Genomic DNA, 17,561 nt, shown 5'->3' on the forward strand with positions numbered 1-17,561 from the left:
AGCGTACACTATTTTGTGCTTGGCGCCACGCCAGGAACCAGATAAATACACGTATCACCCAGGATAACGTCATTCCGCTTCTGGAGAGGCGAATCGTAAATGAATCCAGTCTACCGCTCTTGAAATCGAACGATTTGTGGCTGTCGAATAGTTTGATTTACGAAACGTGTTGCTGTACGGTCCATAACATCCTGTTTCACGTCGTTTTGTTTTGGTTTTCGCACGAGTAACCTGTGTCAGCTTGTGTGTACAAAGTAGCTTGAGAGAATCAATGTTCATGTTCGTGGAAGATTTTCGTGGGATATATTATTCATTGGACTTTTTATAGATACAAATTGCATCATATAGAAGTGAATCACCACTGATTGCTAGCAAAAATGTGGAACTAATTTTGTAAATCAATTCCCCGTGTTAACACGAATCGAAAAGTTCTTTTCCGTTTTGGAATCCGACGCTTGGTTCCCGAGATAGGAGCAGCTGAAGTTTGTACGCGCGAACGCATAGTTTCGCGACCCATGCGCTCGCGAGTGCGTAGTCTCGTGCTTCATGCGCTCGCGCGCGCATAGTCTCGTGCCGCTTGAACGCGCGAACGCATCCATGACTGGGATACCAAGAGTCGGAGTCGCGGCGGTAAACTTTAAACGCTCGTATCTCGATAAAGAAGCATCGAATAGCAAAGCGGTAAAGGACTTTTCGGCTTCATTTCGAACAAGGAATCGATCCTACCTAATTTCATTTTGAAATTACAACTTTTTCATTTGCTGTTTTATATTTTTATTTATTTATTCTGGGTGCTAGTGTTTAATTATATTATGATAAAACCCATGTATGGGTGACAGGGATTTTCATTGAACTAAAAATATTAATAGGTACTGAAAGTTGAGTATCAAAGAAAATAAATTTGAATGAAATACTTGAATTTCGTTGAAATTACAAAAATAAATAGTACAATAAATGTTTGATTATGCAGTTTCCGATAGTCCGTGAATAAAATTTAATCACGGTAGAAATTTTCAAGAGCAAGTCTAGCAGTCAACGTGTTAAGGACTATGAATGTTACCATCTATTTACTTTCTTAAAATGAATAACTTATTTTCGTCCCGATCTTAAGAAACAAGAGTTCTTTATATCTCAGCCATTAGCACGATTGATCTTTTCGCGTGTCGTGTTTGAGCACTGCCAGCAATCGGATCGCGATTAATTAATTTCAGCTCGATAACAGGGGATCGTATGATGTCGATCATGGAGGAGGTGTTGACTTTCAAGGCTGGCGAGGAAAGGATAGATTCAGCCTGGGCGCCTATCTAATTTCAAACCTAGCCAATATAATTCGATCGCGATAAATTCCACGCGAACGACCACCGGGGAAATATTACTCCGGGCAAGCGTGCCGACGCGGCCCTTCGAATGCGATTTATTCGATTCCGTGTTATTCGCCACTCTATTACGGCGCCCTCGCTAATCAACTTACGCCGATTCCGTTTTAGTTGCGCGGCCAGAAACGAAGGTGAAAGGGATAGAGGTTTGGGGGGCTTAGTCTGAAAGCAGGAGTCATCGATAACGGGACACGGGTTAACGCGATATACATGGGAACGCTTTTCCCCCTTTTCGCCGTGCGGGTCGAAACACTGGAATATGCGACTCGTCGACGACGGTGAGGGATATTGCGAAAGTAAAAGGGTTAAATTAAAAATTCTCGGTCGAGTGCTCCGTCCTTCGAGTCGAGAATATTCCTGGCGGAATTTCAACGCGAAAGAGGAGAGCTCGGGGGCGACCCCATACCCGAAGGCTTCGAGTCTTATAGCAAGCCGGGCATAAAAGGCGGGGCTTTGTGCCTCCGTAAGCCGTCCTTATCGATATTTTTCGATAACAAAAGTGAAGTATTCGCTGCCTCGACTCGACTCGACCACGATTCAGCTTCCACCCGAGGCATGGCCAACCAACTGCCCGTGTGGGCACTTTTCACCAACTGTGGCCAAAGACGTCGTGGATGGGGTAGTTCATGAATCTAGGGTGGGAATGTTACCGATATTATCGTTTGACACTGATGTTAATTACACTGTGCTATCGACAGTGGTAGACGTTCTCTACGATTGCTAGTAGAGGCTAGACCAGAGGACTGCTTCCTAGACAAAAATATTTTACGTAGAACTGAATTGAATAATGTACGAAAAAATTGTATATAATTCATTCATAGTACAATCTATAAGAGTTGCATACAAAAATTTCAAAACTGTCATTTGATCGGCCGTGGTAGGTTTAATGTTAAAAAATCAACAGTCATGCCAAGGAAAATAAATTTCTTGAAAAATTGGTATTTACATTTTAATTCGATCCCCTGCTTATATTTTCTTGCTGTGACGTTGACAGTGATCTTCACCCTTGCCCTCACCTTCAGTCAGTTGTCCACGTTTGATCTAATTTTTCTCTCTGTGTTTTTTCAGAACGACACGATGCAAGTGGTCTGGCAGTATCACGAGAAGGAGCCAGTGTCCGCCGCGGGTGGGTTACCGGAGCAAGGATCTGTTCGAGGATCCAGACCCTTATATCTAGTGCAAAGGGACGCGCAGCCGAAGCAAAGCCCGCGCAACCAAGAAGCCGAGCAGTCGCTTAAAACGTGGGACATATTGAACCAGCAGGTCGGTATCGGAGTCATTTATCCACGTCCCCTCGCGGCTCCCAGACGATCAATTACCGCCACGCTGTGTTTTATTCTTATGCAACGAACCTCGGCGGCTGGGCCGTACCCCGTTCGACGGCCGATGATGCGCGAAGCTGGCGGGGATCGCGTGGGCGGAAAATTATGGTGTAATACGAGCCATTGCGTGGCGAATATATCCCATAATATGATTATACCGCGTGGAAGAAGGATACAACGCGACGCAGCGCCGTCTTACGTATGCATAATGATAGAGCCCGGCGTTGGTGGTAATAATGTAATGGATAGGTATGCTTACGGGATTTTGGGTGTTAGGAAAATTAACGGTTCGCGGAGAGGAGGATTGGCGAGAAACGAGCTGGATATCTTCGTGTACACAACGCGACGTGGGGGGAATGTTTACCTGCACGGGCACTTTTCGACGTGGACGCGTTCCTTGGCACTTGGGGCTCGAAGTGGCCGCTACTGGCCTAGGAAAGTTTATGTTTGTTGTCACGTCTGGTACTCTCGAGTTCGTGGTTCTTTGGAAAAGGATGTTCCACTATCCAAGAATCCCCTTCTCCGAATCTCCTATCGGTATGAATAATGGACGCGATATCGTATTAGGCTAAAGGTATAAATAATGAGGAAATTCAGAGGGGTGCTCGAGGAAAGTTTTATGGTATCTTGGCAGTCAACGTGATAAACGAACTTTCTATCCATGACTCGATACCACCCCTGTCGTGGAGTCCGGGCGTCAGGGTACACCATGTATCGCGCGACATGAATTCCAACGATCCCATCTCGCAATGACTGGTGCCAAAAAGGACCAAACGGAAGATATCCTATTCGCACAAAGAACGCCTAGTAGAATCAGAGAGCTTCCATTGCTTTTATCCCGAGTCCCGGACGTCCCTAACGCAATCTCGCCACATGGCCGCTAATTTCGTTGGCCCGTTTCTGGTCGAGTTCTGTCCGCAATCTGTTCGCGTAAAGGGGGCCATTATTCGTCCCTTCGAAGGAGCCTGGAGTTTTGTTGCTCCGGTCCCGATACTCTAGTCGTTTCAGTCACGCTTCCGTTTCTTGTGAACATAATTAACTGAAGACTTTGCCACGGGAACAGGTTGCCTTTTTTTATTATCCACTTCTGGACGAGAACGTAGCTTAATAATGAAAACGTAATGTTTTTATTTCCTGAATAATGTTCGCCTATAGGGATAACTTCGACGCTTTGAGGTGGAGCATGATCGCCGAGGAGAAGCTATTTTTCATTCTCCCACAAGGGGAACGTGAAGTACTTATAATAATGTCTGTCGAAATAAGGAGTTTGCAACTATTCTTAAAGTTTTCATAGTGAAATTTCCGCGAAAACTTTCGAGGCCTCTGTTCCTGGTTTCCCGAGTTTCCTCGGATAATTGAACAATAGGTAAAAGCTTACGATGCGATGGTAGGTTCATGAATGGGCGCTTTATGAACAAACGTATAGAAATATCGTGGCGTAAAAATAAAATTCAAATTAGTACCCCTCTTTGGCGTGTCTCCCAGAATAACATTTCAGTCTTTCTATGTAGCTGGGTCTTTATATAGCAAGTCATAATTATAATAACTTGTTTATAATGATGACTCAAATCTCCATTGGCGTCTCATAGACTACAACATATTTTAATTTTAATATTTTAATTCTGATAAAGCCTAGGTTCCACAGTGATTAAGTCAAGTGACCCCCAGATGTCATCCTAGAGTCAATGTGGCAAGGTCTTTGAATTATTCTACAATTAAACATTTTGTCCAGTGTTGGGAAATTTTGCCCCGATGTGCAAAGTCAGGCATGGAACTCTGTTCGCACGCGAGATGAATGTTCGAACGCGTTTAACGTTCAGGCCGGGCGCTAGTGGATTTTTATCGGATGCAAGCCGCGGTAGCATTGTGCGCCGAATTTATGACGGCATAAATCTTAACCGGGTCACATCCGGCAAAAACTATTCGTTCATTAGCGTCGCCGGGTCATAGATTATGGGTCGACGCTATCGCTGGGATCGGACAATGCTAATTCCGCGGACTGCCGGGCTTGCTTATAGTTTATATCGGCCGTGCAGTGGGACAGAGGAGGGGAAGGGGTGATTTGCAGCGGATTTACGCGATTCGTACCGTAGAAAAGGATCGATCATTTCGCGAACAGCAAAAAAGAGAGACGGGAGTGGGTATACTCGACTTCTGGTTGGCAATATTTTCCACTGGGCGCTGTAAGAAAAAGCTTCGACGAGTCGTTCGTGAATGAGAGTCGTGAAATCGCGGAGCATTTCGTAAATACTGAAATAAGGAGCCTGCGCGCGTATAAATGCGCTCACGTCGATGGGAAAAATCGGAACTATACGGACGACTTCCGTTCGAGAGTCTTCCGCGTTTCAGTACGCGATCCCGTAAAAACCGTGCATTTCAAAGGCATGCTTTATTCGCGGCTCGTGAAATTCTCCGCAGTCGACGTACGTCATGGAATATGCGTATAAATATATAGTATATATATATACATACGAGTGTATTTCATTCCTCCGATAAATTGGTGCTTCCGATATTTTTGAATAATTCAATCAAGCGACGCGTGTCGTGTAATGGAAGCGACGACGAGCGGAAAGGGGGCATTATCAGGAAACCAGGGGGGCGAAATAATAAATTGGAATTGCGGGGTGGGCGCGGTAGCGTTGAAACCGAACGACGTTAATTTCATCAGCTCTGTTTACAATTTATATCGAATGGAATCGGGCGGGGGGCGGTTCGGTGCTCATCACACTGTAACAAATTACCGCTTCTACGAACTGGAAAGAAATTATCCGTTCGCCCGGCAAATGAAACGATTCCGCGTCTGTTTCCCCCTTTGCCACGATGCCCCACCTTCGTGAAATTTTTCGTAGTTGACCGAGTAATAAGTTCATTCGGATTTCGAGGACGTGTACATTTTTAGAAACGTCCTCTGTGAGCCAATCCCTGTGCAGAGTTCAAGGCTTCGGCACGAGAAGAGAGCTTCGCAACGTCGATCAGCTCTGTCCTTTGGTATTTGAAGTAGACATTTTTTTAGTGTGTTAGAGTTTATTAATTAAAAGTTTTGACTTTATTACTGAAATGACAGTAACATACATTGTACATATATTCTCAATCCATTTATTTTTGCAGTAAAATGAAAGGTTGAATTACAGTAAATATTCCAACAGAAATATTACAAGAATGAAACGTATACAAACCTCTAGCTTACCGAAATTGTCATTGAATAAACGAAGAGAGCCTTGCAACATTTCCCACTGTACCCACCGCATAAATTTCATTCTTCCACAACGCAGTAACGACTCGTAATAACATTCATGTTGTGTAGTCCTGTTCTAGGTCATAATTAGTAGAATACTACTCATCTATTACTCACAATTATGCTCGTACAAACTACCCGCGCATTTAGCTTTTTATCCTTTTTTTGGTTTATTTTCCCAAGCTTTTTCTCGCAACTCGTCGAGACGCCGGTTCCTCGATAACGCGTCCGAAACTTCTTAAGTCTGTCCACGGTCGATTACGGGACACGCGTTCAAGGCGTCGCGGAAAGTTTCACGACGCTCGCGTCAAGCGTCGTGGTTTTAATTGTCGCGAGCGACGCGAAGCAGCGGGCGTCCCTGTCTGGTGAGGGGCGGACAGACGTCGACGACGGTAAAGTTGCCGCCGCGACGCTTATCTTAGCGGTGACTTCCCAGCTCTTACTTCTTTCTTGGCCGAATGCTACTTGTTCTTCGTTAACTACGTACGCGAGAAAGTTCCGCGGCGGTCGAATAACTTTTGTATCGCGCCGCGATGAATATGAATGTCTGCGGCCACAAAGAGACGCCAGCTTGTTAGAACGGGTTTGCATTCACTCGGCTCCCTTTTCCAGCCGATGATACTTTTTTCCTCGCAGGCCATTCTCGCGACGAATCGAAAGCGAAACTTCGACGACGAGAGTCGAATCCGCCTGCGGCGTATCCCAGGATTTCGTATTTGCGGTCCGCCCTTATGGCTTTCGGATATTCCCATTTCTCAGCCATGTGAGCCATCTTTGTTGACTGTATTTCGAGTTACAGAAGGATGAATCTTGGCTTTTAGTATATTGCATAAATTGTATAGACTAAGAATTCTGTATTTTTATCCCTATTTTTATTTCTATTTCCATATGGATTTTAGTATATTATATAAAACTTTCTTGTCTCGATGCACATTAAATATTTCCAGTCCTCGTTGCGGACATCCTGCAGCAGCATGAGTTTTTATTTTAGCTGTCCACTTTATAATTACATTTCCAGTCATTTATTTCATCAAATCAGATCAGCTCGCACAATTTCGCCACAAATACACAGTGTCAAGAAATAATCTTCATTAAATGTAATCGTGGAAAATTGGGAATGGTATTTCTCGGTTAGAATTAATGAAATTATCCTCTTCCACTCGCACTTCTCTCTCTGTCAAACATTCCCTTCGATGCTAGACCCCTGTCTTATTTTAAAGAATCGATAAAGTTATAACCGTAATGCGTGCTGGCCTACTTCTTTCAGATACGAACATACAACGCATTCGCGCGGCCCCTATAATCTCGAATGCACTCGACGGAACAGAAATACAACACGTACGTCATTCGCGTCACGAGCGAAACTAGATCTCTCTCGGCAGTTCTTTTTTTACCCAGTTCGATACCCGAGTCTTCTTCAACTTCCTTCGAGTAGACTAGAATTCGCGTATGAAAGGGATCGCGACGCGTTATTAGCTATTTATGCGAGCGAAGGAGCGGGTAAAAAGTTGGCGCCGTGCTGGGAAACAGGAAAGAGCGAAATATGAAGTGCCTACGCGAGTCAGCCAGTCGAGCAGCATAAAACGCGTTTTTATGTGGCCCCTGGTTCAAAAGAAGCCTGCCATTTGAACGCATTGCACGCGAAACGTGGCATACCCGGAGGATAATTATCGTCTCCTCTCATTCCAAGAAACGAGACGCGGCAGGGAAAAAGCGGCCAAGGGTGAGACGCGCCATGAATCGCTCGCATGACAACGTTTGTTCGCGCTAAATTCACGACGACGAAATCCTCGACGCTCTTTCTTCCTCCGATCGTTTGAATTTTAAATATCCACTTCGTTAGCGCGCGTTATAACGACTAAATTATGTCGATATGCGCCCGAATGCCGCGTGAACGTCTTTGAAATGCGAGATGAATAATTTGTTTTACTTCGGAGTGTAACCAGATCATAAACGCGGAAGTTTTTCTTATTCATTGATGAATCAAAACTTGTTTCTGTGGGGAGTTTGTTTCACTTGGTAGTGGAAACAGAGGAGAATGAAAATTATTTTTATTCCTTTGGCGACGTTTTGGATTTCATATTAGAGCCCTTTAATTTATTCATTCGTATTCATCTTTTTCTTTAGTTTTCTTTTGTTTACATTGTATCAAAGCGATTTTCCCTGTTAGATGAATGAATAAATGAATGAAAATTTACGAAAAATACTGGTCGCGTGAGGGAAGTCGCTTCAATATGGGCTCACGGGCTCAGAAGCCCGTGGAGGAGGAATCGTAAACACGGCTAGCAAGCCGAAATCTCCTCTTCGCCCGTGGGCGTTCAGCATATTCGACCGCAAAACAATAAACGCAGTCGTCCTTCTCGGTAATCTTGACATCGATAATTTCGCAGAAGCGCGTGGGAGAATCCGGCGGCGCAGCGGAGAGCTTAGGGCAGCCGAGGTATATAGCTGCGAAAAAAGAATTGCAATTTTCTCGAGACGCTCCAGTCGCGCATAAACCCCGCGGCTCTGCAACCCGAACCAACCTTCCTTACCCGTCTTTCTTTTCTCTCCTTCTATTACTTTCTTGGCATTCTTTTTGTATTCTCGCGGATATCTTCAACGTCAAAATAAAGATCGTTATCGAAGGTGTAGATTAAATGTTTCAATATCCTCTTTACTGTTCCAAAATTTGCGTGAAATATTAAAAAAAAGAAACAATCTATGAAAAAAGCAAACGCATTTTTCAACCAACAACGCAGCAATATGTTGTACCAGAGAATTTAGTATTCAGTAGGATTGATCGAGTCTACGAGCAGCCAGGGAAGAATGAGTTAACTCGCGATGATAGAGTAACTCTAAAGCTCTTACCACGTGGTTGAGAAACGGCACAAGAAATAAATGAAAGCAGCATCACGCGATGAGCAACTTGCACGGCTGACTCCGGTGTACTGTAGTTCTTATTCTATTAGACGTGTCGGAAAACTTGGAATACGATCATGCATAATGAAATGAGTTGCGTACGATGCTGTTGTGATGCTATGCATGCTGCGCATCCGGGACGAAGTGTATAATGTTGCTTTGGGAATTTGCTCTTCGACGTTGTCGAGCAACGTCTCAAACGTCCTGTTATCCATCATTTATTTACATTTGCCTCGTTCAACTTCTTATTTGGCACGCGACTACGCTACAAGGCGCTGGGAATTGAAAAGTTGCGAGACCGTAACGTCACCTTGCGTGCTAGTTTCTTAAAAGGATTTTTAAATTGATCCGTCCATCAGTTTAAACTACTTTAAACGATCGGGTAAAGTATTGTTAAAATACAATGGACGTTTTGTAGTGCCTGAAGTTGTAGGGAGTGTTCGTAGGAAGGGTTGTTTTCTAAGAAAAATGTTACAATTGGAATGATTAAATTATTATGCAAAAATTATTATTAAACACGAGGAAGACTTTTAATATTTGGAGATTACACAACATTGAAAGATTGTGAAGATAACCTAAAGAGTCCTAAGGTGAAATAAATGACATCTAGCTGTGGACAGGATTTTTTCAATATTTATAAATGATTGAATTATTCTTTAAGAAGTATTGCTATTAATTTCCACCGAAGAGAGCTAGAATTGCACAGCTGAAAGCTCTAACACCGCGGACTAATAATAATGCACCTAATTGCGTCAATTTCAGTTCGAACGAGCACTGGAGATAGAAATGGAAGTTCGAAACTAGTCTGTGGCCATACAATTTTCAAAAACACCAGTAGTTCCGCCGCGTTTCGTTCTCCGCCTCGAAAATCGTTGCGCGGATTAACTTCGTCACGCGAAATGTCCAAATGCGGGGGAACTCGGCCGAAGACAGTTGCAATTAGAAAAACAGTTTGGAGTCTGGCGTTCCAGTGATGGCAAGCGTGTACTTCGCTAAATACCACGTTACTCCATTAACGGGTATAGACAGATCCACCGTTCCAGCCGTTTTCGTGCATCGTCGGATGAGTTTCCAGCCGTACTGCGGGAGGGGAGGGTTGTACAAAGCGTTAACATTCGAGAAGTTTTGAGAAAGCATTAACGAAATTCCTCGCGCGTGTACGGGCAACAGTATACACCCGCCCTCGTCCGATTCTGATCCGTTTCATCCCTTCGTTTCGATGCGTGGAGGGATTGGTAGTCACCCCTCTTCGTAACCATGAGGGCGGAGTGAGCGTTGCGTATATGGAAAATGTAGAGTTGATATCCAACAGTCAGTTTTTGAATAGTCGCGAGAGTTTAAGTTGTTAACTTACCATGCGTAAACGTATAAATAATTCAACTTGTATCAATTAAAGAGGCCCTTTTGATCGCATTTTTCAACTTTTTGTTTCATGGAGTTAATTGATTTGTGCAATGAACGTCTCCGTTATCGCAAACTATTGGAAACTGTCTCCAATCGTTGCTCATAAGCCGGCATGCCAAGACACGTGGGTCTGTGTAGGTACGAGCAATAATCCCAGCTAACGCGCTAATTTGGAATTCAGCATAAACTCAGAGCACCAACAATGATTAACGTAACTCGCAACGACCTGAACCATGTGCACACGCTCGCACGAACATATTCCCTAGCTTTGAATAATTTGTTTCAACACGCGAAACTCGTGCCAAACGTTCGAACCAATTCTTTTCCGAGCGCATACCAATCGTTCCTCGGAGGAATTACACTCGTTTAACAAATCGTCTCTGAATTACTTTGCAGGTCCAATTGCCCCAGGAAAAAGACTGGCTGGTTTGGCGCCGCATTGTTAGGATACCAAGCATCGATAAGAAACACCACGTCGTGAAGGTAAGTTTCCCCCAGCTGTAACCTACTTATTCGCCACCCTTCGTGCCGCGCTTTACGCATCCGAACCATCCAAACTTGATTAAACCGGGAACGTGGGTACAGATTCCCGTCAGCATGGGAGCAGCAGAGTTGTATGAACTTCGAGTGGAAATACTGACGAGTTCCTTCAAGCTGATTAGAACAATCGTTTCTTGGAGCCCTCTGTTCTTAACATCTGGTAGCTTCGCTACAAGATTTCCAAGGCGGAGGATGCGAAAGGCGCTTCAAAACAGCATCTAAACTATTTCTTCCTGATTTCCCCAGATGCGAGTCTTGGACCATTTTTATTTTTCTCAGTCGACGAACTTGCGAAATCGATTGCATATCGATCGATCGTCTCGTGTTCTGTCAGCAACATCTACTAACACGAAATCTCTCCAAGCTTAATTCAATCTGTTTGATCGAATTATAGATAATCACCCGTATTAATGTTTTCACCGATCAATAACTTAAAAGTATACTACAATCGACGTTAATCGACACGTAACTTCGTTACCGAACGATGGATGGAAAAATTAGCATGCAAAACGATGCTTTCCGTCCACTGTGATTCACGATCGTGGATGATAAAGTCGGAATAACTCTCTGAACGTGGAGACCGACTGCAGATTCGATACAGGTTGGTTTCTATCTACTATCGAACCAACAACATCTCGAACTCGATCGAACGTGACTATGTTACGTGACTCGATTGCTTTGCGCTTTCTTCTGACGGTTACGCGAGGAAAGGCGATTAGCTCGTAGATTTCGATAAGTTCTCTATTTGAAATGTATCCTTTATCGGTGACGGTTAATCGAAACAAGCGTTTAAAATTGCTTGTCTACGATTCCCGCGCCGATACAAACGAACTCAACGAGACCCGTCGATTCGTTAAAGGATCTCTGATACGTCGAGCGATACGCGAGCCCGTGAATGTATGAATTAAGTTCTTACAAGCCGGATGAGATTGCGCGTACGGTTCTTTTCTTGTTTGACGGCCGTTGAGTGTAACCCGTGCGTGTGTTTGTTCCTTTTTTCCAGTACGAGCCGGTGATACAACCCGGAAATCAGCCGTACCTGCATCACATGACGCTGTACGAGTGTCGCGGCGATCAGGCGAAATTGGAATCCGCCGTGAATTCGCACGACAGCGTTTTCAATCAGTCGTCTTCTCAGTGCAACACAATCGCCGCCATCTGGAGTCTGGGCTCTGAGGTATGCTACGTGACACATTTAAATGTAAATGAAGAATTAAATAAATGTCAGACCCGAGCGTACTCGACGCGCGGCGCTCAGGAATTCCAAAAAGCTGCTCAAAATGCTAATCTTGATATTTCTAATTTACTTCTGTACATACCGGACGACTTTCCGGATAAGCAGGATATTCTACGTTCGCGTTAAAATATTGAATGGTTGGCTGGGGAAAATAGAATTAATATTATTTTCAATGTTTTTTAATTAAGTAACCATGGATGATCTACTTCTATCTGTCTTGGATAAATTGGAAACTTGTTTGAGTTTAATATAATTCTTGAAAATTAATAGGCAGTATTCACTGTAGATTAAAAAATTTACAGACTTCGCGCACACGACTAACTGGTCGCGAATCGCAACCTGCTGCACCATACTTAACGATTTCCCGTGTTAGGAGATTTTGGTTGGGATGCATACTTTTTGTGCATAAAGCTCATAGACTATCGAACACAAGCAGCATGCTGTCCCTGCCAATCTAAATCTAATCTCACTTTACACTTTACACTGTACACTTTACAAGTTCGCAGCCATTAGCTCGATATTACTCGCGACGAAGGCTTGTTCGTCACGAATAATACCGATTACCAGGTCTCAGCACGTGGAGGTTGCTGCGACTAGAGACCCGGAGATAGAAGGAATCAAAGTTCCTTCGATCTCCCTCTACATAGAGTATGCATACATAGATGCATACTGTACATAGAGTCGACGAGCTTAATACTAAGTACGAAACCGTGGAAATCAAAGAAAACAAAGTCCCTTTGATTTCCAAAGTCTGAGTCTGACTCTGCCAAGTAATTATTTGAACTAAGAGGGTGAATTGAGATCGCGACGCGACGCGACCATCAAAAACTGGACTTACTGAGTCAGTCCCGTTTCCTCTTGTTGGATCTGGACTCGAGAGGAAGAAGTAATTGTTATTAATATTTAATAGAACACTGAATGACACTGTATGTCTCACAAATGTTTAATTATATCGGAGACATTAAGTTTTAATTGTTCCAATCAATGAATACTAAAATATAGAAAAATATCTCAAATTACTTTCTCGAAAAACATTGGTATAATAATCTGAAACTTTAAAATGCATTAAATATGTATATCTACGAAGTAATTGAATATTTACAATGCATATAATAACATTTACTCTTCGATTAAATATTAAAAACAATCACGGTGCAAAATAAGTATTCATCGAACACAGTAATCGTTAATAAAAATCACGGTTCAGATTAAGTATCAAAGTTGACTGATACGGTAGAGAGGACTCTTATTAATCATTTAACACAATTTTGGAAATCGGAGTATGGAATTGAAAAAAACACTTTCGACAGCTTTTTGGGATTTCCGACCTTTGTGCAGCAAATCGAACGAATATCGGGTTTGCGCAGACCCAGCGGAGCATACCATTTTTCGTTACTGGGTCAAAAGACATAAAATAATATTTTCCGTCAACTGAATATTTCAAAGCGTAATTTCAAATTTATTCAAATGGATATATTAAAATATAAAAATGTAAATGTCTTGCAACTCTGGAATATAATTCTTAAATTGCACTCTTGTCATTTTCATATGGCTTTTTGACTTTATTTAACGAGTAGGGTAAATTGAAAGAAACAATGGTGTACGAGTAAATCGTAGAATCGTAAATCGAATTCATTTCGGTGTACATAAATAGATTAATGAAACTTTATCGAGTCAACTGAAAGCGTAATCGTTGCGAATGGAATTCTCGCATGGGATGAACGTTTCGAGAAAGCAGCCCAATCGTGTCGGTTTTAATCAAACTCGCCACGCGGAAAATGACATTTTTCCGCATATTTTCTATCCAGCCGGGTAGAAATATTTTTGCACGGGCTATTAAATCGTTAATTTTGTTCAAATGTTTCGACTTTTACCTTTGAGCTATATACGGTACCTGGAAATATTATAATTACATTTATTATAATTACATGCAATATATCGATTAGCATTCAGTTATAAGTACATCCAATGTAACCATGATCACGTAAGGAATTTATATATAATTTATTTAAAATTATTAATGAGTGAAAGCATAGAACGAAAGAAGTTTTAGAATATAGTGTAGTATTTTAATTGTACTATAAGACAAGATATAAAGATTTAAACATCAATCAATGTAAATATTTCTATTTAAAGATGTTAATACTTTTGAGACTCAAAGCTTCGGTTCTCATTTACAATATTTGCCAACATTTTCGATCGATACAACTAAATCGTGTCTTACGTGAATTCATCGACCCTGCATTGCGATCAATCGCATCTTCGCAGGGCGTTCATGTTTCCATGCGACCGCGACGAAACGAGTTTGTGGTACCCTCGCCACGCATTGGTATGCATTACACAAAACCCAGAATTACCGTGATACACCCTGCGCTCACGTGTCTCTTACGCATGTCCCACGATGACGTCAGATTAACATTCGAGGACAGTGATTTATTCTCCTGTAATTACTCGCGTAACTGATTCGAATCTCGACTGTATTCCGAATATGATTTATGCGCGCCCCCCATTACGCGGTGTCTGATTATTGCATTTTAAACGACCAACGTAAGATAGTATAATCATTGTAATACACATCGCGAACCAACCTTGCCGACGACGATTTTCTCTAATTTCATTTCGCTATTATATGACTCACGCTCGGAATTGTAGGCGGCAGCAATTTAACGTGTTAGCCTTAGGGATCGTTGACTGTCGGAGCAGCTTAATTGGTCGAGTTAGGGCAACGTACGAAAGATTCGAGATTAGCCAGCACTTTTTCTTCAGGAAATTTAATTTGTTGGATAAGCATATAGTACTCAAGGATCAGGTAATTAATTGTAATTATTGAACGCTTTTCAGACAGCGAATCTATTAATATCAATTATATCATTCATGTTTCGAAATGTTTATGTTGCATTAGCGAATATATATTATTAATAGCTTTTTTAATACCACATTAGTAATGATAAAAATCTACAGAGATAACTAGATAATGTTAAAATTTCTTTCACCAATCTTAGATCCTATTAATTTCTTCATTGTATCCGAAGTAATATCTGATTAATATTGAGAACTTTTTCTAGTGAAAAGTTCAAATGTGGAAAGTTTAATCAGGAACATATAGATTCCATAAATAACGAAACGAAACAAATTTTTGTACTATCGTCGAAAAACTTGCGTGTAATTAATTTTAATTTGCATCACGGTGAGTTGGCACAAGGTCTCATCCAGCTGCCGCCCTGGAAGCTCGTATACCCGATGCTCTTGATTCGATCATTAGCCTCGTTTCTTGCCCCGTCTTCGAGCTCCCTTATAATCTTTCCGTGTCTCTTTTTTTTTCTCAGGGCTTCAATTATCCGCCAGAGGCTGGATACGCGCTGGACCCGCACAGCGGGCCGCGTTACTTCATGCTGGAAACTCACTACACAAATCCGCAAATGGACGTGATGCGTGCCGGGTCCACGAGCGACAGCTCCGGGTTGCGTCTGCACTATACGGACCGGCTGCGTACCCACGACGCCGGAATTCTCAGCATAGGCATCGACCCGAACTGGAGGCATATCATCCCGCCAGGCCAACCCGAAGTGATCTCCGAAGGTCATTGCATCTCGTACTGCACCAAACAGACCATCCCCGACAGCGGCATCAACATATTCGCCGTCATCATGCATACTCATCAACTGGGGAGGAAGGTCCGATTGCGTCAGATAAGATCCAGAGTGGAACTGCCACCCATTGCGTCTGACACCAATTACGATCCTAACTATCAGGAGTATCGGAAGCTGCAGAAGCCCGTCAGGGTCCATTCGGTGAGTGCCGGCCAGGGGCTTCGTGCCCGTCGAGCCACTGCATTTCGTGGCATGCTAATTCAAAGATCGAATTAGAGAGACCGAGCGACAAGGAATTCATCCGTGCACGTCCATTAGAATAGCCAAGAACTATAACGACACATTTCTCGACCCGTCGGGTCCAAACTTATCGCTTTCTTGGTATCGATGATACTCTTTCAGAATACTTTATTCGTCGAGAAACCTTAAATTACATGAAGTCAAATAAATAGAACACAGGAAGTTAGAGGTGTCGCAAGTAGAGTAATACTTAGTAACGCTTTGTAGGTTTCTAAAATATTTATAAATCACAGACGTGTTCTTTCTAATTCCAGGAGGATCATTTGATAGCAGAGTGCACATACTCGTCGGAGTCCCGAAAAAGCATCACGCTAGGTGGTCAAACGACGAGGGACGAGACCTGCTTGGTGACCACTCTCTACTATCCACGCATCGAGTTGTCCCTCTGTTACTCTCTACCCTCGTTACTGACCGTTCTGAAGAGTCTAGGAATCCAAAAACTGAAACAGTAAGTATCCATGAACTTTTCCACGGGTTTCTACCTATCGTTTATTTTTCTCTCGCCCGATGCATCGCGTTCGCTGTTTCCAAAACAATCTAGGCCTTTCGAGGACACCGTTTGGTCCCGTTTCGCTTTGATTCGAGTCGAAGGATCGTTTGATATTAATTTACAGGGTACGCTGATACCGCGCTAATGATCACCGCGCGTCTCCATATACAAAGTGACCAGACGTTTGCTCCTTTTACTCTGATTACTTTAAATTGGCAATTAGGGACGGCGATGGCCCGTGCGTCACGACCGCACGACCTGTCGTTAGTTCAACGAGCGCCGGTTATATTGCGCCAGACGCATCGTTCATTGCATTACGTAATGTTACGTGTGTCACGAAGACGCTTCCTGCGACGTGTCACGAACTTTAATGTAACAAGCGTCCTGTTTAGCTAAACACACTCTTCGCTACATTGAATATCGTAGCTAAATTACTGTTATTAGTGCCATTAATATCGGCAGGTCGTTGCCTAGTTGGGTCGTTAACTCCGGCTAGGGATCATAGTCGTCTTTGCGTGACATCGGGAAGAGATACTCGCGTAGAACAAACTTGTTCACTTAGCGGATTGTCGTGCACCGAGATGTACGCTCGCTGCTGCTAATGTACACCTTGCATAAACAATTTCCGAAAATTGGACAAAATTGGATGGTCCTAGCCACGTACAGACAGTCCCATAAGTATTCGTACTCTCTGTGTCTATCGAAGAAATTGTGTAAATTAACACGTTTCCTCCCTGAACCTTCGGTTCAAGCCATTTAGGTATTGGATTTATTAAATTAATACCTAGAAAAATTAATTTATTGCTTTGTTGTGTTATGCATGTTAAACTGTACATTCTATCCTTGATAATTACAATTTTGCATTATTATATACATATGTATACTTATAGACTATATAGGAATACTTATTAGACTTACTGTATGCATACATAACCTCGATTTACGAACGCCAACCAGTTTTTCCTAGAATCAGGTATTTCCAAATGACAATAGTTATAGACTCAGCCCGTTCCCTGGCTGGCATTCGTTCGTTCTACCATTGTACCAATGGTGTCCACGAAAATTTCCAGCCAAGAGGCGGATACTCACTCCCCCGTAACAGACACAAAGGCTCCACGGACAAGCTTTGTTCCCCAAACGAGTTCGCGATGCGGGTCACGGAAAAA

General features: G+C 42.8%; 1 protein-coding gene across 2 annotated transcripts in view; it reads left to right on the forward strand.

The window, feature by feature from the left end:
- Positions 1 to 17,561, forward strand: part of LOC128884916 (MOXD1 homolog 2) — a 226,868-nt gene that overhangs the window by 201,475 nt on the left and 7,832 nt on the right. For both annotated transcript variants that reach the window (XM_054138599.1, XM_054138598.1), the window contains exons 4-8: positions 2,445 to 2,639; positions 10,635 to 10,721; positions 11,782 to 11,955; positions 15,342 to 15,806; positions 16,160 to 16,353. In XM_054138599.1, the coding sequence (XP_053994574.1) occupies positions 2,445 to 2,639; positions 10,635 to 10,721; positions 11,782 to 11,955; positions 15,342 to 15,806; positions 16,160 to 16,353 (1,115 nt within the window). The remainder of the gene's footprint in view (positions 1 to 2,444; positions 2,640 to 10,634; positions 10,722 to 11,781; positions 11,956 to 15,341; positions 15,807 to 16,159; positions 16,354 to 17,561) is intronic.

The sequence above is a fragment of the Hylaeus volcanicus genome, chromosome 2, assembly GCF_026283585.1.
Source record: "Hylaeus volcanicus isolate JK05 chromosome 2, UHH_iyHylVolc1.0_haploid, whole genome shotgun sequence".
In the NCBI taxonomy this organism is placed as follows: Eukaryota; Metazoa; Arthropoda; class Insecta; order Hymenoptera; family Colletidae; genus Hylaeus; species Hylaeus volcanicus.